A 22148-nucleotide genomic window follows, 5' to 3' on the forward strand; every position below is an offset into this window, starting at 1 on the left:
CAAGGCCTGTCAACAATTGCCGGTGGGAACTTGGGCGGGGCAAGGGATGATATTGATATGTAATGATAGAATGGGATGAATAAGGCATGGAGGCAACCCGGGAGGCGGGCGAACCAAGACAAATCAGATGAACAGCGCATATGTCCCACGAGGACCAACGAGAACTAGTGGAGCAAGTCATCCTATTTCAATCACCGTCATCTGCTCACTTCTCGTCGTGTGCTCTATTACTTTTGCAATAGCGAACAAATCGCGTGGATCTAGTTTACCTTTCCGCGCTGATTTCATAGATTTCCGATCTTACACCGCCCGCTGGATCTTCTTCCCCTCTCTCCTCCGATAAACCCCTCCAACCTCCACATCGATTCGGCGATGCTGTCGGCCTCTCGCCCTCCCTCGTCTCGTCCCAATCGTTCCGACATGAGAGGTCGCGCACCTCTGCCAGTGCCCTCGGGGCTCCAGAATGGACATTCCCGCAACCCGTCCGGCCTCGACATGGCTCGCAGCCCGCCTAACCCGACCAGCAAGAGTAGGATTCCCTCGGCTTCATGGTCTTCGCTCATCTACCTCTTGATCTCATGCTGACTCACTTATTCCGAACACTCTGCAGACACTAAGCATGTTCCTTGCAAGTTTTTCCGCCAGGGTGCCTGCCAAGCAGGCCCCGCTTGTCCATTCCTGCACTCTACAGACGCTGCGGTGGACTACGCCCCCTGCAAATACTTCACCAAGGTAGGTATTGCTGATGCCCCTGTTAAGCCTTTGTACACTAGCTACTGAAGTCTCCCGAGTGCTAACGGAGAGGTTCTCTTCTTCCAGGGGAACTGCAAGTTTGGTGCAAAGTGTGCACTAGCCCACATCCTCCCAGATGGGCGTCGGGTGAACCGACCGACTGGTGGCGGCGGGAGCCTAGGCATGAGTGGAAGTCATCTGAATCTGGGTGGTCGTGTCAATCCGCAGGCATATGTCAACCAGGATTCGGCCTTGACGAACTCGGTTCTTTCGCAACAGCGCATGAATGGCCATGAATCACGATATGCTCCACAACAGGAGGATTTTCCAACTGCGCATGGTCCGCAACAGCCACCATATGATTCAATTCCAACAATTGATGCCGGTCTAGCTTCCGATGCTGGTTCAAAGTACGGATCTCCGGTAGAAGATGCGCGATTTCCCGTGTCACCCAATCATCACCACCTGACAGCGCTCGATGCTCCTCTTCCGGCATCGTTCGACAGCCAGGGTATATCTCATGCGGCCCGATATGGTCCAGTTGCTGCCTCAATGCCCTCCAAGTTTGGCCTAGAACTGTCCCCACCGGCGCAGAGACCCGGCTACGTCGACGCATTTCGGAACCTACGTGACATTGGCTATGGCTCTGACTTACGGAAGCCATCATCTAACATTGGGTCATCTCCTCCAGCACCAGAAGACTCTGTTGGTCCCCGCTTTTTACACTCTTCACGATCCGTCAAGCCCCGTATGTTGTCTGCTAGTGTTCCCCGGCCTACTGCTCTCGATGACTGGGATGAGAATTTCCCAATGGAAGAGGACTATCTGCCAATGAACCTACATGATGATGTTCTCACACCGCAAGAAAAATTACGTCGGCTTTCTCGGACAGACCATGACTTCGGATCCAGTCATCGTGATATGAGTGGTCTTGGCATGACAAGCAGCAGCTTCTCCAAAAACGGCTCTCCTTTAGCTTCAAGCCCTTCCCGCTTTGGAGCACTATTCGCTAAGCAACGCCAGAGGAAGGAGGAAGACTCCGTGGGGTCTTCATTCCCTCATATTGGTTCTCCTCTTCGTGAATCGTCTTTGAACCCAATCGCCAGCCCCAGCCTGGGTCCTATCGGCAGTCGGACTTCTCACGATGGCCCGCCATTTGTATCTAGCCCGGGAAGGCAGTCATCGATGTCGATGATATCCGAGCAGCTCAGTGGAATGTCTCTTCACCCAGGTTCTGCCCGACACTCGTCAGTGGGGCCTAGCGGTCGTTTAGATCGAACCATATCCTCTCCAGTCACCACCAGCAAAATTGAGGAGGAAGAGCAGAGCGACCTGGTATTCTCCATGGAAGAAGAGGAGAGTAACAAACGCAACAGCTCGTCCTGGACTTCCGAGACCAAGGAAAGCCCCACTGACTCCTAATCTGATTTTCTTGTCCCACCAAATACTACGATCACGACGACACGGACCCGGCGACGTCCAGTTATTTTTTCCCTTTTTACATTTGAACCCTCCTCTCCCACAAAAAAGAGGTCATTGGAGTTTCACTTGGGTACAACGGCATACGGGAGCGTCAAAAATTCTCAAAATAACGGATTCCAAGAGCGCACCCCTGCCTTTCGATTGAATTTGTGAATCGGCGAAGTAAAGTTGACAACGCATACAAAGATTCTCGACCGACTCTACTCTTCATAGACTGATTCTCAAAGTTCTCATTCTATGTCTTTCCAAGTTTTCCTGGTTTAACTTTGTCATATTGTTTTTGGATCATCTAGACCCATCGCACGATGCTTTCTTACTTGCCAGGGTCTCCTCTGAGACTGGACTTTCCTAGTCATCTCTGTATAATCTTCCTTCTTCTGTGTGATCTTATGTGGTCGGCGGAAATATTCAGGCTGTTTATCTTCTCAATGTTTGTACTTTGAGATCATGAGTCAATGATCTTGCCCAGGCGTGGTTCTAGGGGTTCTTGGTCATCATTCACTTGTTTTATCCGTTTCTATATAACCGCGGTGTGTATATAGGAGAGTTGTGCAATGGAAATCGCAACTGATTTCGCCTCCCGTCTAGGATAAGAGTATATCAGCGCATTGGCACAACATGTATTTCGATATATTAATTCCTGTCAACCTGGTCGTGCACGACTGCCACAATGCTGCCCTTTCGTATCCTGCCAGAACCCGTAGAGATGCCTCAAATACACAGATCCGGGAGAGAATTGTGGATGGCAGAATATCCAGCCCGAATTCAGCACACTTGCAATTAGATATCGCCTAGGTACATGGCACTTCCCTTGAGGTTCACAGAACCTTCGTTCTTAGACTGGACCTGGATCTGCTTGGTTCGCTGGCAGGCCGAACGATCCACTTGGATTTTTCTGTCACGAGCTTTGTTGTCTGCAGCCTTGGCGACGTTGGCTTGATCCTGATAGAATGTGTGGTACAACTCATTCGTATCGGAGACAATATGCTGGACCAGGGAGTTGACTGCTTTTGGAACCAAATTTCCAACTCGGGCAGCAAGGGCCGTCTGTTCATTGGCTCGCCGGCGCTTTGCTTCTTCTCCTCGCTGCTGTCGTTCCTCCGTTCTCTTTCTTTTTCGCTCGGTGACCCTTCTATGGCGTTCTTCTTTAGCGGCGAGATACTTGAGGGAGTGGGCTAGCTTTGGCCCCGACGATGGAATGATGTCCAGGGGAGGCACAGAGAAAAAGAGCACATGGCCTCTCTCGTCACAATGAAACTGCTTTCGAATATCAGCCGGTATAGCAAGGTTGGCAGCATCGCTAAGATGAAAGACCTCAACGGAGCGAGGCGCATTGGGATTATACACCGACGTTCCGGCGTGAAGACGGTGAGTCGGATAGGAGGCAGCATAGGGCGCAGGCTGTGTGGTCGAATAGGGGTGTGATGCCGGTGATGCCTGATAAGCCCCATTCGGTGTTTGCGGCGGGATAAAAGCGCTCTGACGTCGCTGGCTGGGTCCTTGGTATATTTGCGGATTTATCTGAGGCTGATAAGCTGCCGAAGGACCAGGCACAGGCGACACTTGAGGCGCTGGAGCTGCAGGTGAGGGTGCTTGAAGTTGGGTAGGTGCAATGTTGCTGTAGTTGGAAACACCGGCGTTCGGAACAGGTTGGTCCATGGTTTGTCGCGGAGCAGGAACCATGGTAGGCGGGGGTAGAGAAGGAGGGGGAGGAGATGGAGTTGGCTCTGGTGGTGGTGATTCCTGCGTTGGAAGTGTTAGCTGAAGGTTCAGTGTGTCCATCCAATACTCATGGGAGCCTAACGTTCTCATCCCGCGGACGACGGTGGACTGCACCAACGACCGGCGGTGCATTATCAGCTCCCCATGTCGGTCGAGGAAGGTCATCCGTCTCCTTCGCATCTTCTTTTAGTAGATGCTTAATCGGACTTGGTACCTTTTTGATTTTCCGAGGAACATCAAAGAGGTCCATTTCATAGTCTTTCTCCCGCACTTCATCCGGCAAGCAACTAGCCCATGTCTTGATCTTGTTGAGTTTATGTTTCTCCTCGTTATAGCGAGCCTCGCAGACATATATTTCCTTATCCGGCGCGAGATCTCTTGGACGCCCCCGACTGTAGCGGGTGAAAAACATGACGAAGCAACGATCCACGATCTCGTCAACACGATGATCTCGGTATTGACCAGTCTTCACAATCTCGTTGGGGTAGAAATGCTTCTCAAAGTGATGCACCGTCTGTTCAGGGCGGTAATACCAGCACGCATTGATCCATTTCTCATTGTCGGAATCCTGCCAAGTCCGATAAATCTGCGCAACGATGGGTTTGGTCACATCGTTAGGATTCTGGATATGAATCCAGTCACCAACCTTCCACAACTCTCCTCGGTGCAAAATACCGTCTGGCAATGGGAAACGTCCGTCTTCCATAAGATATTCGCTATCAGGCTTCTGCTTCTCTTGCTCGGCCAATTTCCGTGCCTCATTTTGCAGGTCGGCAGCATCTCTGTAGATTTGGCTGTCGGATTGATTGTACTCTTTGGCATTGTTGAACATGAGATCAAGGTCCCGCATAAAATGATCGACAGAGTTGTACTTCTTGCGCTTCGACTTTCGCTTGATAATATCGATCGCAATGGGCTCCTTGATTTCCATGTAATAGTCCGGGTACGTTGCCTTGTCTGGCAAGCGTTCGAAGTGAACAATCTTCAAATGACCACCGGGGCCTTTGAACTTCCGAATCCCTTTGAGGATTGTTTTGATGCGAGTCTCCATGGGAGTATCCACGCGCGGAGGACGGCCACGCTTTTTGCGAAGATCTGGTTCCTGTTTCTGAGAATCTTTTGTTCCGCGCTTGAAACCTGGTTTTGGACCCGGTTTCTTTCTCCGTCGGCCGTCGTCATCGGAGTCGTCATCATCTTCCTCCTCCTCCTCCTCCTCCTCCTCTTCATCATCGTCAGGAAGAGGATCAGCCTCTGGTATTTCTCCCAGATCTGGAAAACCAGCTTCATTGACACTTATCACACCCTTATCGGCGAGCTTCTTGAGCTCCTCAAGGAAAACGTCCTGTGGGACACAAGGGTGGTCAGTCATGTTGTATCCCACACATGCAATCCAGGTAATCATGCGTCTGGTCTGGTACATACTTTGATAACAAGTGCATCCTCATAGGCTTGTGATTTAGGTCGGTTATAAGTTTGCGCATTGTGGGGGATCTAAGGAGTCGGGACCGGGTCAGCCTCGACGAGCAAGGTAAAGACGGTATGATTCTCGTACCAAGGCGCAATCGCGCACATAGTCTGCGAACTGCTTATACTCTCGCTTGTTGATCCTCTGCTTGAGGATACTAAGCGCCATTGGTTCTTTGATAATGTCGTAGTAGTCTGGGACGAGGCGTTTGTTGACACTCCGATGGAAGAGGCGCGACGGATCATGGCCACTGCAACAGCACGATTAGACCTGCAGAGCCCTGAAGTCATCCAAAAGCTGCACTTACTCTGGTTCGCGAAAATCGTAGATTGCCATGGTTACATCCATCATCGCTTTCCACTGGTCGTCAGTGACAGAGCCATCATTCTCGATGGAGGTGACAGGCTCCTCCGGCTGAGGTTGAGACTGCCGTCGCTTCGATTGATCCATGTTGGCCAACGCAGCAACAAGCTTGCAAAGTGTTGGGATTGTGAAGGAATGGAAGCTGGTTGCGTCGACCGTAGGGAGAAATGGTGGTCCTCGCGTTTTGCGCGCAGCTGAGTCAGCTGTTTTGTGACACCATTATTACCACTGTATTGTCAATTTGCGGCCTTGATACACGGGTTAGACGGGGTCCTGAAAATGAAGCATTTACACCTGGAGGGAGTCACCCACTCGCGGTCTCTGCATTTTGCCTAGGGCTGTTAAATGCTTCGTATCCACGACCACTTGGATGGGGACTAGACGAGTAAATGCGCGGACACCCTCGGGTGGGGGGTCACGCACCAACATCAACGTTGATCTCCGCATGGGTGAAAAGGAATCTCCCATTCACAGCCACCCTGAGGGAAGCTTGAGTTGGACATATCCCTAACATTTTCCACTAGCGAATTACTGCACTGCTTAAGATCTCCAGTTTCTCTCGTCAATCTTATTCCGCCCGTCTACATATCGAGGACTGGCGAAATTCCTAAAGTGCCTCCACACGGCACCAGCACCGCGATTACCCCACACGGTGCCCAAAAAAATCGTCATAGCTCCCTCACTAAGTTAGTTAACTAACTAGTTAACTATCGGTGGGACCGCATGTGCTTTCCTACGACCACGTCGCCGCTTTTTCTCTCAACCACTTGGTTGCTGCGATTTGCCCTTCATATTGCTCCGACCATGCGACTGCGAGTCCGTGGTCCTTCGGGCCAGTCCACAGTGAGCCTGGACGATTCAGCCACCGTCCATGACCTCCGGGCACAGATCGCAGAGAAGACCGGTCTCTCCTCCTTCGACGTCAAATACGGATATCCCAATCTAAAACCGTTCGACCTCGACAGTTTTCAGCCCGACCTAAGAATATCCGATATCGGTGTCAGTTTGAACGGGGAGTCTTTGATCGTGGCACAGCGTGAAGGTGTAACCCTGACCCCGCCAAGTCATGCTCCGCCGAAACAATCCCATTATGGCACGCCCAGCCAGCAGCTCTCACAGGGACCATCAGTGTCGCAGCATCCAGAGGCTTTGGCCGACGATCCCCCCGAGATTGCGTCCCCGGAGCATAGCGGCACCTTTGTGCTCCGGGTCATGCCCGACGACAATTCCTGTCTGTTCCGCGCAGTGGGAGCTGCAGTTATGGGCGATATGGATACCATGATTGAGCTCCGATCAATCATTGCAGGTGTAATCCAGGAAAATCCGCTGGAATACACCGCGGCTATTCTAGGCAAGAATCCAGACAATTACTGTCAATGGATTCAGAACGAGGACTCGTGGGGTGGTGCCATCGAACTCAAGATCCTAAGCGAGTATTTTAATATCGAGATCTGCTCCATTGATGTACAGACACTTCATATGTTTCAGTTCAATGAAGGTGCCCCGACTCGGAGCATTGTGGTATATTCGGGAATTCACTACGACGTCCTCGCGCTCTCTCCTTCAGAGCCTCCATACACCCGTGCGAATCCGTTTGCGAATGGTGACACCAAGATCTTTGATGCTGCGGACCCAGTTGTATTGGAGAAGGCTCGGAATATGTGCCAGGTCCTGCAAAGCAAGCATTACTATACGGATACCTCTAGGTTCTTGGTCCGTTGCAACATTTGCGGTGGCACCTTCACTGGGGAGAAGGGAGCTGCCAAGCATGCCTCGGAAACCGGACACTACGACTTCGGGGAGGCTGGTTAACGAAGCCAGTGAATATACCCCCTGGAGCTTTTATTCGGGACCGATTCTGTTGTGGAGCAGTGGTCTTCTAGCGAAATGGAGTCCCTCGTCTTGAATTTCTCCTGGTGTGACTCTGAGCGGTTGCTCAAAGACACCATGATCTGACTATGGGAAGTGATGAAGGGAGAGAGCGAAGTGTTCGTAGGAAAAGATACGGTGATACGGTGCAGTATCAGAAGAATCATAATCTATCGTACAAATCCTGGGTCTCATAGCATCGCAACTTCATCTGCTTCGTCCTCTCCAGCATCGTCCTCCTCCACCGAGTCTCCGCTTTCTTCAGGATGGCCTCCCCATTCCACATCATGGTGAATGGGGTCAGTGAAAAACTCATGCTGCAGGGCTTCCTCGGCGCTGAGACGCCTCGTTGGATCTAACTCCATCAATCCTGATAACAGTCGCGTCGCTTGCTGTTCGCTCTCGGTCAAATCTTCCACGCAGCTAGACCATTTCACCAACTTCTCCCAGCTATATCCCTTTTCTCCAATCGTCGGAATGTTTGTTTCGAAAATTTGCCCGTGCATAGCGGCTGCAGTCTTCATGCGTCGGGTGCCAAAGATACTAGACATTTCAATCATGGCATCGATGTCATCTGCCGAGTTGAAGAAAGGAAATCGGCGGCCGAGTAAGGTGAGCAGTATCACGCCGACTGACCACATATCAATCTTTGTGGTCTGGGATGTACATTTGAAAAGAACCTCTGGTGCGCGGAATCCTCGAGTTCCAGCTCGGTTCGCTCGCCGTGATGGCCGAGAATCATTCTTGGGGTAGCCTGCTGATACCCCTGTCGACGGTGGATTCTTGGAGTAATAGCTGGACAGTATTCGACTGCGGCGAACATAAGTTTGGTGAGTACACAGACATGAGCTAGTGTACTCGGAGCCCTGACGCTGTCAAAAGATGAGCATCAATATGCCGCATCGACGTAACTGGAATCCAACTTGAAACCTACCTCGGCCAGGCCAAAATCAACTAGTACACCTTCTTTCAGGTCCGGGTTGTAGAGAAAATTCCTGCCCGATGAAATGTGAGCACACCTCTCGGCGACTGAATTTAAGTCAGGAAGGTACGAACGTTGGCTTGATATCCCGGTGCAAGATGTCGTGTTCATGGACCGAGTGCAATGCTGTCAGCAGTGACCGCAGATAGTGGCGCATGTCTGCCACCATAAAGGTGCGATACTGGATACGAAAGTCGGTGTGTGGGAAGTAAGGCAATACAGCAACGACTTGATCTTGAAACCGAAATGCAGTGATGAGAGGGCAGACAGATCTACAACCTCGAAGATCGTGGAGCAGCTCCAGTTCGTTCTGGATGCGAATAGGGCTACTCGTGACATAGATCTTCTTGAGAGCCACATACCGTGCCTTCTTGCGCCCTCCTGTATTCCCATCGACTCGCCGTCGCTTAGTGGGAGGCGTTGCCCACGCGTCCTCTGGTTGTGCCTCCCCAAAGACATCCCAATCGTTGTGGTAGTGATCGTATAGAAGATCTTCTGCTTTGTAGACGGTGGAAAATGTTCCTGCAGGGAATCGAGGGTCAATTGAGACTGGCCGTGTGAGCAAGTGAGAGAACTTACCTTCTCCAATCCGATTGACCAGTCGAAAGCGGTCCGAGATACCTGGAAAAGTATCCTCTAATCTGTTCATGTCTTCTCGGACAGAGTCGTCCACCTCTTCCTCCTCATAGTCGATCTCCGCTTGAGCCATTTCACCAATCAGGACTCTCTCATCGTCCTCTTCTGACGCGTATCTCTGAGCCGCAGGTTGCAGACCTCGAAAAGAACTGCTGTGATGGAGCTCAAAGACTCCCGCTGGTGCACCTCGAACTCCCGACATGGCGACTAGAGGCTTTTTATTGGGATATAGGATTCGAAATGAGAAGGAAGTGTACGAAGCTTTAGGGTCGGATGCGATTCATGTGCACATGACTGAGAATGAGCGGAGTGTCGAAGCGCAAGGCGTTAAATGCATCTGTTGTTTTTCTCCGAGAGCAACGCGGGATTACATGGGAATGACAATACATGACGGGCAACAAAAGCGGGCGGGCACACGGAGCGGGCGTAATTTACGGGCGGTGAGCCACCCATGCCCGAAAAGGGCAAAAGCCAAACACCCGCCGATCAACACTCACGCTCCTCCCCTCTTCTCTTCCAAAACACTCGTACACACGCCCACCCTCCATGCGTCATGGAGGATAAAATACAGTTCGACATCAACGAGTCACTCAAGTACTACTTGAGTGACCCGGCCTCTATTCCCACCCCTGACGCAGATCCGGAGCTGCTTGATTGCGAAACGGACCCAGGCCAGCTGTCACCCGCGCTGATTGACAATGTCTTGAACCCAATCGTGGATGCCGTGGCAGAGAACCCAGAAGGTTTGACGAGGTCTTCCTTTTTTGACTCCCTGCAATTTTTGTTAAAGTGCGCCCCGGTCCCCTCTCAACTTTCCCATGGAGGCTTTCGCCCAATTGGAATCGACTCTGAACTTGTGAACCCTTGCAGATATACGAGCTTCCTCCCCACTAATTCCCTCAACAAAGTCCTTGATTTGGTTGTCTCTGGATTATCGGTCGAGGCGGATATTATTCACGCAGATATCGAATCCGAAGAACAAGATGCCATACAACACCACAAGCAACTTCTGGAGATGTACGGTTTTCTTCTTCAGTGGGCTCTGTCTGCCGTGGAAGTAAAGGCCTCTGAGAAGCCCACAGAGCCTGCCCCTGCGCGCCGAGGGGGTTCAAAATCCAAGTCCAAGTCTACCAAGGATGCCCATTGGGATTGGACCTCACAGATCCAAATCTCCATGGAGACGATGTGCAAGGTGATGAAACTCAAACTGGGACGCATTTTCCTGACCACATCCGACCGCGACACATTTATTAACTTGTTCACACGCACAATTTATCTGGTCCTCGAGAGTGAACAGCGAGTGAAGAGTATGACCATCCGCATGCATGCCTTCAAAGTTCTGTGCATCGCGGTCAAGCACCATGGTCATGCATTCGGTATGTGTCACGAAGCTTGCAATGTGGTGTATAATGATCAAACTAAATAATGTGATAGGAGCGCAAACCTCTATTGTACAGAGCTTGACCTACTTCGAGCACCTGTCGGAGCCCATGGCGGAATTCCTGCACATCCTTGCAGAGCAATATGACTATCCACAGCTTTCCGATGAAATTCTGAAGTACTACTTTACAATGAAATTTTTTTCAATATATTGTCGCTAATCTTGCTCAGGGAGCTTGGCAACAAGGAATTCAACTCCAACGATACTCGGGGACCGAAATCTGTCTCCTCATTCATCATCAAGCTGTCCGAGCTTGCCCCGAGGTTGATCATTAAACAAATGACCCTCTTAGCTAAGCAGCTCGATAGTGAGGTAACTGCCACCCGACGGCTCATTCATGCTGGGTAGTCTTCGACTAACAATTCCCAAGGCCTATACGCTACGATGCGCAGTCATCGAAGTCTGCGGTAACCTGATCTCTGATTTAAGCCGACAAGAAGAACGCAGCGAAAACTACAAAACCCAGATCAATGCATTCTTTGATGTGTTAGAAGAACGTTTCCTGGATATCAACCCCTACTGCCGCTGTCGAGCTATTCAAGTCCTGATGCGGATCTGCGACCTGGAACAGAAGTTCCCGAAAAGGCGACAGGCAGCCGCTGAATTGGCTGCAAGAAGTCTGGAAGATAAAAGCAGCAACGTTCGACGCAACTCGATCAAGCTGCTTTCCAAACTGGTTGCTACTCATCCATTCAGTGTTATGCATGGTGGACAGCTTTCACACAAGGAGTGGACGGAGCGATTAGATGGAGTTGATGCCGAGTTGAACGCCCTTCGTCCTCCGGAGACACCTGGATTTGATGCGGATATTACGCAAGTGGTGGATAGTGAATTGTTGGATGAAGCGACGCAGATGCCAGACGACTCTCCTTCAAAGGCGCCTCGGATGACAGAAGAAGAAAAGGCCGCTGCTATTCAAAAAGCGGCAGAACAAGCTGCGACCTCTGAGCTGTTGACCCGGCTGCAGCTAACTAGAAAGTACTACAACGAGGCCCTACGCTTCATCGAAGTCCTCCACTCGGGATCCAACGTCGTTTCACAGCTTCTCTCGTCGCGAAACAAAAGCGAAGTGATCGAGGCGATGGACTTCTTCGTGATTCTTGATGCCTACAAAGTTGAAACGGCTCGCAGTGGAATCCGACGGATGCTCCGGCTAATCTGGACCAAAGGCAATAGTGACGAAGGCAAGGGGGTCCAAACCCATCTAATCGATTGCTACAAAGGGCTTTTCTTTGATGCTCCTGATTTGTTCAGCGCCAATGACGCCGCAAATTATATCGCGCGCAATATGATCAGCTTGACTTTCGGGTCAACACCAGCGGAGCTGACTTGTCTTGAGCAATTGCTGAGCACCATGATGAAGGCCGGGCATGTATCTGAAACTGTTATTGCTAAGCTGTGGCAGGTCTACAGCGTTCAGAAGAAAGAAATCTCCAGAACACAACGACGGGGCTCGATCATTGTGCTGGGCATGCTTGCCTTGGCGGACCCTGAGGTCGTGGTCAGGGAAATTGAGGCCATGCTACGCATTGGTCTTGGTGGCCTGGGAAGGTCTGATCTTGTCCTCGCAAAATATACATGTATCGCTCTGCGACGCATGGTCCCTGGTCGTCAGGCCAAGTCTAAAGACATCGGTATTCCTAAGCTGGCCAATGACCACTCAGTCCTTATCAAGCTTGCCGCTATGCTTGAGATTGTCTCTGACAGCAAGGAGTGGTATGGCGTTGCCGAGCAAGCCATCAGTGCCATCTACTCTCTTTCTAAGCACCCCGATGTTCTCTGTTCTGATATTCTCCGGAGAAAGACCCGTTTCGTTTTCCAACCTCATGTTCAACGTCCCTCTTCCTCGCATACGTCCAACAATGGCGACGAACAGCGACCTGGGACTGCTTCGACAGATGGACAGGGGTCGAAGCCCAAGCCCTCAGCAGCAGCGCTCTCGCAATTGCTGTACGTTGTTGGCCATATTGCCATCAAACAAATTGTGCATCTCGAATTATGTGAACTCGACTTCAAGCGCCGCAAGGCTGAACAAGAGAAGAACAAAACAGCAGAAGCAGCAGCCCAGAAGAAATCTGAGGACGATGGGGATGAGCTTGACCTCATTGGAGGCACCACTGAAGATGACTTCACCGACGCCATGGCTCATATTCGAGAGCGTGAGCTTCTCTACGGCGAAAACTCCCTTCTCTCAAAGTTTGGCCCTCTCGTGACTGAGATATGTGCCAATAACAATGCCTACCCAGATCGTGATCTGCAAGCCGCAGGGACATTGTGCATGGCCAAGCTGATGTGTGTATCTTCAGAATACTGTGAGAAGAACCTCCCGCTTCTGATCACGATAATGGAACGGTCAGAAGATCCTATTGTGCGCAGCAATGCTGTTATCGCGCTCGGTGACATGGCTGTCTGCTTCAATCACCTCATTGATGAAAACACGGACTTCTTGTATCGTCGCCTAAATGATGACGATGCGTCTGTGAAGCGCACATGTCTCATGACCCTGACATTCCTCATTCTAGCCGGTCAGGTAAAGGTCAAGGGACAGCTTGGTGAGATGGCAAAGTGTCTGGAAGACGATGACAAGAAGATTGCCGACCTGGCGCGCATGTTCTTCACCGAATTGGCAACCAAAGACAATGCCGTGTACAACCACTTTGTTGACATGTTCAGCCTATTGAGTGCGGAACGCAACCTTGAAGAGTCATCATTGCGTCGTATTGTGAAATTCTTGATTGGATTTGTTGAGAAGGTTCGTTATCCGTCTTTCCAGTTTAGTACCCCCCGTTGACACTAATACTTTCTTTACAGGAGAAACATGCCCGCCAGCTAGCTGACAAGCTTGCTGCTCGGCTACCTCGATGCGAGACGGAGCGACAATGGAGTGACGTCGCCTACGCTCTGTCCTTATTGCCCCATAAGAACGAGGAAATTGTGAAGACCGTGGGCGCTGGGTTTAGCAAGGTTGTCACCACGGTGGCTTAAGGGCAGAGGATTGATGTCTTAATGTTGTAATGATTTTGTGAAGTTCTCATCTTTGCGTTTGGTGTTTGTTCGGTTCGCAGGTGTTGGTGGCTGGTCTTGTTTACCCAGGAGATTTGTCCCGTGGACGAGGCTTGTATGTTGCTATGTTATCTTGCATGCGAAATATAGTTTGAGTGGCCTGGTCATCATTCCTCCCTACTCGTAGGAGTTTCGATCTAGTTCGAACAACATCAAGCGTGTGCTGAGACAAGTCTACCCATTCTGGTCGCGCACGGAGCAGCCCGTAAAGACTGCTCTATGGCCAAAAAAAAAATCACTGGCCCGCAAGTGTAACTATCCACAAAAACCCGGGGAAAGGAAGATATACGCCCGATACAAAAGATCTAACTATGTGAAGGAAAAGAGCCCTCAGGTAGACGACCGAGGGACGTACCATGAACGATACGAAGAGAGACGCCGGGTTGAATGGTCGTATGCCAGATACGCCATGGATCTGTATCACGCCAAAGGAGAATCGACACAAATAGACATATCTATGCGCCCTGTAGTGTACTTTCCTGCAGCACATAGTCCCCGGTCCTCACCCCCTGGAGGACCCTTTCACCCTCCTTGGTCAGCTCAGGTTTCCCTAGAGGGGTCACCGCGCCAGTGAAGAAACGTGGTTTCCACTCAACAGCACTCTCCTTACGCTCAGCGGCCCGCTGACGCTGACGCTCTTCGATTTCCTGCTTAAGCTTGGTGGCCTGAGTGAACTGCTTGTCCATGATAGCTGCCGTGACCTCCGACCAAAACTTCAGGGACTCGTTGGGCAGCTGCTGTTCATGGGGCGGCAGGATCTTGTTTGCGGGGAAAAGAGGTCCGATGTCAATAAGCAGACCCGGCTCTTTTGATCCCGCCCGAGTGAAATATATCTTACCATGCCAGGAGCCACTGATTCGAGCGAGAACTTCACTTTCAGGCACATCCTTCAGTCTTGTGATGTTGTCCTTCTCGGGGTCATAACGAAAGATTATCCCCTCTAGCCTGTTCTGAGACCGACCGATCCATCCTTCCTCCATGTACTGCAAGATAGCTTTCATGCGCGTCTTGCGGCAGGTAATGTAACAAGTATCGGATACTGTGATCGAAAGAGCGCCACGCAACAGACCTCCGAGGTGGGCATCAGGATGAGTCAATTGATACTCCTCGTTCTCTCGCTTTTCAATATTGACGAAGATACCGAGGTTGTGCTGCCCAGGGCTCACTCGAATACTGGTACCGGTGAACTTGGCGCTGATCTGGTCGAAACCTCGCGCCGAAACACCTCGCTCAGGGCAGTCAATATAGAAAGCCGAAACTGGTGGGTGGTGGGAAGTCTGCTCCGTCAAATAGCAGACCTTGACTGCTTCATTACCATCTGTAACAGCGGTGCCATTGCTGTTTGGATTTATTCCAGGAAGATTCGCTTCCTCGGGGATGGTATCTTGCACTTCCCAGCTGCACTGTAGAGGTGGAAGAGACGATTGTCAGTCGGCGCTATTTTTCCAGGCTCAGCGGCTGTCACTCACTCGGAAAAATTCCCCCAGCGTTGAGTTGTATGGTTTGCATGGCTTTCCCTTGATGTATTTCTGTCGGACGCTTAGCAGATCTTTTCGTAAACAGCAACGGGGGTCGGTATATACCAGATCCTTGGTAAACCAGAACCTCAAAACTTCCAGCATCCGACCCAACTCATCGTCCGATTTGCCAATGCTGTAGCTCTGGGGTCAGCATATGAGCGACTGCCACGTTGGGCCGTGTTCTGCTGACCTCGCAAAGGTCTCCGGTCGGTCCAGGTAGTTCCAATATTCTGGCACTCCGTTAGCCCCAGCTTTTACATTCAAAGCACACACAACCTCAACAGGCAGTATTCCAACCTACCCAGATTCGGACGCGGCTCCAGAAGTTGTGCCGGTAATGAGAAACGAACGGAGGCGATATCTGTCACACCCACGAACCTGGGTCACTGTTGCATCAGCACCCAAGTACATCTTTCCCCCGCCCTTAACGGCTGGCAGAAATCCAAGAGAGAACATACTTGCGCAGGATGGAGAGGAACGTCTTCAGCTTGGAGGACTCATCCGGTGTCTTCTCGGGCATAGCAGTTGATGACATGGCGGAGTGGCGGAGATGGTGATTCCAAGAAACAAGGAAGCCTTGCACCCCAGACGGATACTAGGATGGAGAATGTCGAGCGGCGGGTGAAAGAGTGAGCAGCTTCACTAGAGCCGGGGAATACTTGGGCCCAGAGAATTCCCAGTGAATCCACCAAAAGCCTAGCAACAGGAGGGTAAGGAGAGGCGCCCTTTTTGGCGGTTGGAAGCAGGCGGTGACGTGTGAACTATTTTTTGCCCGGTGGGGTAGTTGGGGGAGGAGACTTGGAAGTGGCTGTAAAGACAATACTGTACTTAGACAAAGGGACGCGACTCGGCGCGCGCATTGGGGTCAATCCACCAGGTTTCCAAGACTTACTCGACCCTGCCGCGGGCCTTGTCAATACAAGTACTCCCGGACCGTGTGGGACGGTCTGGAAGGCCCCCAATAATAATCAGGCGGGTGGTATCCGTTACGAAATTAAGGTACAAAGACACAGGCGGTATTGTAGGTCTTCTTGCTGTGGGCCAATAGCTATGCCACGAGGGTCCAGATTGCTTTCTTCATTGCAGCAACTCCGCCAAATGCTGCTTGCGTGCCAGGAATCGCAACCATGTCCGCAGCGCCGGCCCGTAGTCATACCGTCGCCCCGTCGCATGGTCTTCATCTGCTCGCTGCGATTGCTGCTCCTCCATGACGCGCTCGCGCAACTCACGCTGCGCATCGCAGAGTTCATTCCGGTGTTGTCGTAGCTGCTCGGTTGGGAGTTGGAGCTCGGTTGTAGCTGATTCGGAGACCACCGCCGCATCAATGTGTTCGCGAGTCAGGCCAAAGGATGGGTCTGGACCAAGCAAAGTCTCCTTGAGGTCAGGGAGTGTCGCTGCGGCTGTCTCAGCGTCTCCATAAGGCAAGAGACGCTCGTGAAGGATCTCCAGGTGTCTGACATTGGCCGCCAGTCGTTGGATCAGATCGGGCAAGGGATCGCGAACCAATCCTAGAATAGAGAATTCAATCTGGTCCTCTTCGTACGCAGCCATTCGGTCGACAATGTTAGGTTTGGCCAATTCCAACCAGTCATCCTCAGAGCATTTGCCTATAGGGATTAGCACAAAGAGCGCCCTGGAAGCTGCGACAGACACTCACCTAGCGCTTGAGGCTGCCGTTCCAGGCCGTCGAATTTCCACAATTGACCCATGGCTGGCATGAACGCAATGAAGTGAAAAGTGGCGTCGGAGTCATTTGCATCCTGGCTTTTGGAGCGCTTCTTTGAGGTCGCCTCCCACCTGAGCTGTAAATCCGAATTCAAAATGTCCATTTTTCTACCACGTTGAAGACGCTCTTAGGATCAGCGGGAAATACCACCCTCATAGCACATTACAGACATACCGTGCAAACGAGTTGTGGACTCGCTTCACAAACTCGAAATTGTTGATTGCATCACCTCGTAGGGCTGGGGTGAAGGGCATAGTGAATTCCTTGAAGTGCTGCAGGTGCACCCCGAGGTCAATACCGGGGATATTGTTGACAATGTTGAGCAGGGCTACGCTTGCGCATGCATTGTGGGCTGTCTATAACGGTGGTCAACTAGAAGGTCTCACGGAATTCCAAGTGACCAACCTGGTTTGCGAACCAGATTCCATCTGGACAAGTTGCCTCCTGCTTCTCTGCATCATCTTCACGCCAACGGAAAAGAAATATTAGGCCATAGATGGGTTTGCTACCCATAATCCGGTCAGTTCAAGGATATCAAACAGCTGGATGCATGCCCGTACTCCAGAAATGCCATCATCTCTTCGTCCAGAGATACCACTTCCTGGATCTTAACACCTTTCACTCCAAATTCCCGCAGCATCACATTGAACAATGCCTGAAAGAGTGGTTAGCTTCTGTGGGTATACAATAATCAAAATTGCCCCCTTACCGGCTCCGATTCAATCTCGCAGAATCCATTCCAGCTGGCTTTGTCTTGTTGAGTCGCAGGCTGGCAGATATCATCTTGGGAATCCTCGATTGGATCAGATAAGCGCCGTCGCTTTGTTCGTGGCCCCATGATTGGAGGTAAGATTTAAAGATTTGAAGAAAGAAGCTTTAATCACCTCTATTCAATAAAAAAATCACGAACAGAGCGGACAAGGCCGGGACCAAAGGTCGACGAAGGAGTAGAATGTATAGTGGCATGTCCCTAGGCGGTGGACCGAGCTTCCCCCGACGCGCTTCCCGCGTCTCGGCAACTTCACTTTTTTGTTTCTTGTTTTCCTCAGTGCCCAATCACTTGTGCTCAACCATCCCAGAATTGATCTCTGGCAAGCGCACCAGCTCCCATTGAGATTTACAAAACTGCTCCCGGCACTCTATTGCGGGAACATTGTCACCTAAGACGCTGGTGACCACAGCATGCCATGAACGGCACTCCCCACCTAACGTCTGCCTTCCCTCAGACGCCCCGAACGGGCCCAGCGAGACGGAAACTTTTTGAAACTCCAACTCAATCTCACTCTCGTGATGTCCGGGAAAGCAAACCCCCTTCCAAATCGCCTATGAAGACGCCCAAGTTGACCCAAAACACAAACACACCGTTGGTCCCGGTCGACCTGATCGATGCGCCCTCGCAACGACTCTATGTGGTGGCCTTCTACTTCGCACTCAATGCATGGCGAGTCTATGAATCCTGTAATACCTCTGATGACCTGGATTCGACTTGGCTTTTCTTGAAATGGGTGTCAGTGGATGGAATTTTCGCGTTTGGCCTTCAGGCCCTGCGCATACCATGGTTGGAATGGGCGTTCCCAACGACGCTGGCCCTGTTCTTGCTGCATGTGGTGGGCAATACTTTCCTGATGTTCCGCATCCCGGTATGCTTCCTTTTTTGCTCCCGTGTTAGGAATAGTTGGCTAAAAACGCTAGATTCCTATGGGCGCATGGTTCGCGAGCTTGGTCAAGATGGCTTATGATCGTGAGCTATCGATCTCCGAGCGGAGAGTCAAACCCGGAGATATCATACATAACGCATCATTGATTTTGGGAAAGCAGATCGTGCACATTCTCCCCGAAGGGTTAGTCACTGATCACTCTGACATTGAAAATCTCTATATCTAACAAATCCAGGTCCGCTGTTCTCAATCCAGAGAAAATGGCGCTTTGTCTTGACTCCCAGAAAAATACCGTCCACCTCCCAATCCGAGTAAACCAGACGGACCCAATACTCATCGAGGTGCTGCGCCTTGATCTGAATACCGGTGAAAATGAAACTTTGACCATCCCATCCAAGCAGCTGAAACAGCTGAAACGCCAAGCTGATAAACGGCATGCGAACTTGGAACCTGTACCTTATCGTGATCTCTATGTGCCAGTTAAGAAGACTGGTATCTATCGTCTTCAACGAGTAGTGGACGAATCTCAGTTAGATGTCCACACACGCACCTCTGACGCACTCGTGGCTGCGTGTCCTCGGGCACTAATCAAAAATTCGCATTCAAACAGATGCAGAGGAGAACTCTCCAACCTGGTTCTCGAGGTCGAGGGCACACCCCCTTTGAAAATCAAGTATAGCCGCCAGGTGAATCATCATGATCGTGGATTTTCCTTCCAGAACATCCAACCGGATAATCTTCGCTCGCCACTGATGAGCCAAAGACCTACCGGTGCACTATTCAGCATCACCCAACCAGACATCTCGTGGGCCCAGAGCCAGAAAATTGATGTTCCACTGAATGAGTCATTGAACGTTGGTGGGGATTGGTTCTACGCTATTGAGGAGGTCCACGATGCCTGTGGCAATGTCGCCAATTATTCTACAATGTTTGAGAATGGAGAACGGCCGTCGACGAAGTCGCTGTCTCAGTGGCACCAGTTTACGGTGCATGAGCGTCCTCGCGTCTCTCTGTCAGGATGTAACGATCAACGCCCCTTGGAAGTTGCCCGCGGAGACAGTGTGGATCTACCGATGAACTTTCAATCCGTTGGAAATGGATACGCTGGTGACGGGCCTTTTTCTGTTGTATATTCGTTCAGCAGTACCTTCGGTGGTCAGAAGGAAGCGGCCTTAAAGAACACGAAAACCCTCGTCTTGAAGACAATTGATCAAAAGTCGCCGATCAAAGAGCCTGGTTGGTATGCACTCTCATCGGTATCCAGTGATTTCTGCACCGGTGAGGTTCTGGAGCCCTCGTCTTGTTTCCTGCATAACCCGCCTGAGCCAGAGCTCTCCGTCAAATCTGAGAAAATCTTTGACCGCTGTGCCAATAGTGCGGTGGGTCTGCTGGTAGGCCTTGATTTGACGGGATCGCCGCCGTTCCGACTTCGTTATAGCATCGAGAACTCCAAAGGCGTGGTTACTAGGACTCAGATGATCGATGGACTCCGCGCTGACCTTGATTTCACGCCGTCGGAGGCAGGCTTCTATCGCTACCATTTCCTGGACATTGAAGATGCCGTTTACTCGCCTCGTTCCCTTAGGGATAAGGTGCAAGTGTTAGAGCAGGATGTCAAGCCGCCAGCTTCGGCTTATTTCATCGGTGCGGGGGAAGTGCGCAAAGCCTGTTTTGGAGAGTCCGTTTCGGCAGACGTTGCTTTCTTAGGGGAGTCCCCGTGGACATTGCAATACGAGCTTCTTCATAACGGCAAGCGGACCAAGCATGTGCTAGAGTCCCAGGCTGAGACGGCAACCATCACAACGGACAAGTTGGTCAATGGTGGCGAGTATGTCCTCGCTTTAACCAGTATCAAAGACAAGTCGAACTGCAAACGAATCCTGAAGGACAGCATCAAGATTGACGCTCGGTCGAAGCCTCCCCATGCCGCCTTCGGCCAAATTGACAAGAAGAGGAGCGTGTCTGCGTTGCAGGGCTCCAAAATCGAAATTCCTCTGAGACTGAGCGGCGGGCGGCCTTGGACTGTGAAATACAAGAATGTGGATGTCAATTCTTCGCCTCTGGAGAAAACCTTCTGGGAAGAGAACAGTGTGCTGACCGTGGATCGCGAGGGTCTCTATGAACTCTTTGAGGTATTTGATAACTCTTGTCCTGGATCTGTGGACCAGTCCGCCAAAGAATTCGAAGTGTCATGGATCCCTCGGCCGCAGATAACTGCTGTGGATGGTTCTCCCATCGGAGCTACAGGCCAATATGTGAAACCCGAGGTCTGTCAGGGCGATGACGATAGTCTTGAAGTTCGTCTCGCCGGAAATCCTCCATTTAATCTTCAGTACGAGCAACGACGAAAGACAGACCGCGGTGCATCTTCTGCTCGTTCGAAAAACCTAAAAACTGCCCTCAACGTGGCCTCAACGGAGATGGACACATCTGAGCCTGGCCAGTACACCTACAGGTTTACAGAAATAGGTGACAACCTTTACGACAATGACCCGAAGAGCAATGCTTTGGTTGTCACCCAGAAGGTTAACTCGCTTCCGACGGCCAGGTTTGATTCTCCTGGCCATATCTATGGCTTCTGCAAAGAAGATGTGAGCGGAGAGGAAACTATTCCGCTCGCACTGGAGGGTGAGCCGCCGTTCTCGCTGGAGATAACCATCAAACATCACTCCAATGCGAAGCCAGAGATTGTCTCCATTCCGAAGATCAATTCCAACCGCCACAATTTGCCTATTCCTCGCCGGCATCTCGACCTCGGCCAACATGTGGTTAGCATCTACAAGGTCCGCGATGCCCGTGGCTGCCAGCAAACTACTGAGTATGACGCCTCTTCAGTTCGCGTGGCCGTTTCTGATGTTCCCACCATCATCCCGCTTGAGTCCAAGGTGGATTACTGTGTGGGTGAGCGACTATCTTTCTCACTTTCTGGGCACGCCCCGTTCGAGGTATTCTATACCTTCAACGGCGCTCAGCGCAAGGCCACTTCGCAGAACAATAATTTCCGTCGCATTGCGGAGCGACCGGGTGAGTTTACTATCACTGCTGTGGGCGATGGCGCCAGTGGAAAATGCAAGGCCCATAAGGATATCACAAAATTCGTCCACGAAATGCCTAGTGTGCGCATCAGCAAGGGCCAGGTCTCCGTCGTCGACATCCACGAAGGTGGAGAAGCCGAGCTCCACTTCGAGTTTTGGGGCACGCCGCCGTTCGAATTCACGTAAGTTGCGCTGCAAGTTTCTGAACCTAAATTTACGATCCGCACTGACAGGCTCTACAGGTATATTCGGAGTTCAAATGCTCGCAAGGGCAAAAAGGCAGAGGTCCTTGATATCAAGCATGATATCTCCTACGAGCATCGCAAGACCGTCAAGACCTCGGACGAAGGCACTTACGAGGTCGTGGCAATCAAGGATAAGTTCTGTTCGTTTTCCTCGCAGATGCCGACGGGCAAATCGGGTCGATGATCTTCATTCAATGTGAAAACGCTGT

At 51.2% G+C, this 22148-nt stretch overlaps 8 protein-coding genes across 8 annotated transcripts; 4 read left to right on the top strand and 4 right to left on the bottom strand.

The window, feature by feature from the left end:
• Nucleotides 1-420: 420 nt before the first annotated feature.
• Nucleotides 421-2154, top strand: N7459_000739 (putative spindle poison sensitivity protein Scp3; the record flags this gene model as incomplete). The annotated part of the gene is made up of 3 exons (XM_056939924.1): nt 421-529; nt 611-732; nt 820-2154. The coding sequence occupies 3 exons, from the start codon at nt 421-423 to the stop codon at nt 2152-2154; spliced, it is 1566 nt and encodes a 521-aa protein (XP_056804204.1).
• An 840-nt stretch (nt 2155-2994) lies between these two features.
• Nucleotides 2995-5851, bottom strand: N7459_000740 (putative RSC complex subunit (RSC1); the record flags this gene model as incomplete). The annotated part of the gene is made up of 5 exons (XM_056939925.1): nt 2995-3957; nt 4019-5278; nt 5359-5427; nt 5489-5651; nt 5709-5851. 5 exons carry the CDS (start codon nt 5849-5851, stop codon nt 2995-2997), a joined length of 2598 nt encoding a protein of 865 aa, XP_056804205.1.
• A 717-nt stretch (nt 5852-6568) lies between these two features.
• Nucleotides 6569-7576, top strand: N7459_000741 (ubiquitin-specific protease OTU1; the record flags this gene model as incomplete). The annotated part of the gene is made up of 1 exon (XM_056939926.1): nt 6569-7576. One exon carries the CDS (start codon nt 6569-6571, stop codon nt 7574-7576), a length of 1008 nt encoding a protein of 335 aa, XP_056804206.1.
• Nucleotides 7577-7824: 248 nt separating this feature from the next.
• On the bottom strand, nt 7825-9453 carry N7459_000742 (serine/threonine protein kinase CDC7; the record flags this gene model as incomplete). Its single annotated transcript, XM_056939927.1, has 4 exons — nt 7825-8505; nt 8568-8628; nt 8690-9137; nt 9195-9453. 4 exons carry the CDS (start codon nt 9451-9453, stop codon nt 7825-7827), a joined length of 1449 nt encoding a protein of 482 aa, XP_056804207.1.
• A 351-nt stretch (nt 9454-9804) lies between these two features.
• N7459_000743 (condensin subunit YCS4) lies at nt 9805-13677 on the top strand (the record flags this gene model as incomplete). The annotated part of the gene is made up of 5 exons (XM_056939928.1): nt 9805-10627; nt 10686-10809; nt 10863-11004; nt 11063-13444; nt 13504-13677. The coding sequence occupies 5 exons, from the start codon at nt 9805-9807 to the stop codon at nt 13675-13677; spliced, it is 3645 nt and encodes a 1214-aa protein (XP_056804208.1).
• A 533-nt stretch (nt 13678-14210) lies between these two features.
• N7459_000744 (putative oxysterol binding protein (Orp8)) lies at nt 14211-15810 on the bottom strand (the record flags this gene model as incomplete). The annotated part of the gene is made up of 6 exons (XM_056939929.1): nt 14211-15158; nt 15225-15284; nt 15339-15408; nt 15466-15505; nt 15577-15653; nt 15734-15810. 6 exons carry the CDS (start codon nt 15808-15810, stop codon nt 14211-14213), a joined length of 1272 nt encoding a protein of 423 aa, XP_056804209.1.
• Nucleotides 15811-16352: 542 nt separating this feature from the next.
• N7459_000745 (ubiquitin C-terminal hydrolase 37) lies at nt 16353-17839 on the bottom strand (the record flags this gene model as incomplete). Its single annotated transcript, XM_056939930.1, has 6 exons — nt 16353-16882; nt 16933-17108; nt 17176-17357; nt 17407-17506; nt 17562-17656; nt 17711-17839. 6 exons carry the CDS (start codon nt 17837-17839, stop codon nt 16353-16355), a joined length of 1212 nt encoding a protein of 403 aa, XP_056804210.1.
• Nucleotides 17840-18188: 349 nt separating this feature from the next.
• On the top strand, nt 18189-22123 carry N7459_000746 (uncharacterized protein; the record flags this gene model as incomplete). The annotated part of the gene is made up of 4 exons (XM_056939931.1): nt 18189-18641; nt 18694-18842; nt 18895-21876; nt 21937-22123. The coding sequence occupies 4 exons, from the start codon at nt 18189-18191 to the stop codon at nt 22121-22123; spliced, it is 3771 nt and encodes a 1256-aa protein (XP_056804211.1).
• Between the last annotated feature and the right edge of the window lie 25 nt (nt 22124-22148).

The sequence above is a fragment of the Penicillium hispanicum genome, assembly GCF_028827665.1.
Source record: "Penicillium hispanicum strain IBT 35686 chromosome Unknown utg000001l_segment0_segment0, whole genome shotgun sequence".
NCBI lineage: Eukaryota > Fungi > Ascomycota > Eurotiomycetes > Eurotiales > Aspergillaceae > Penicillium > Penicillium hispanicum.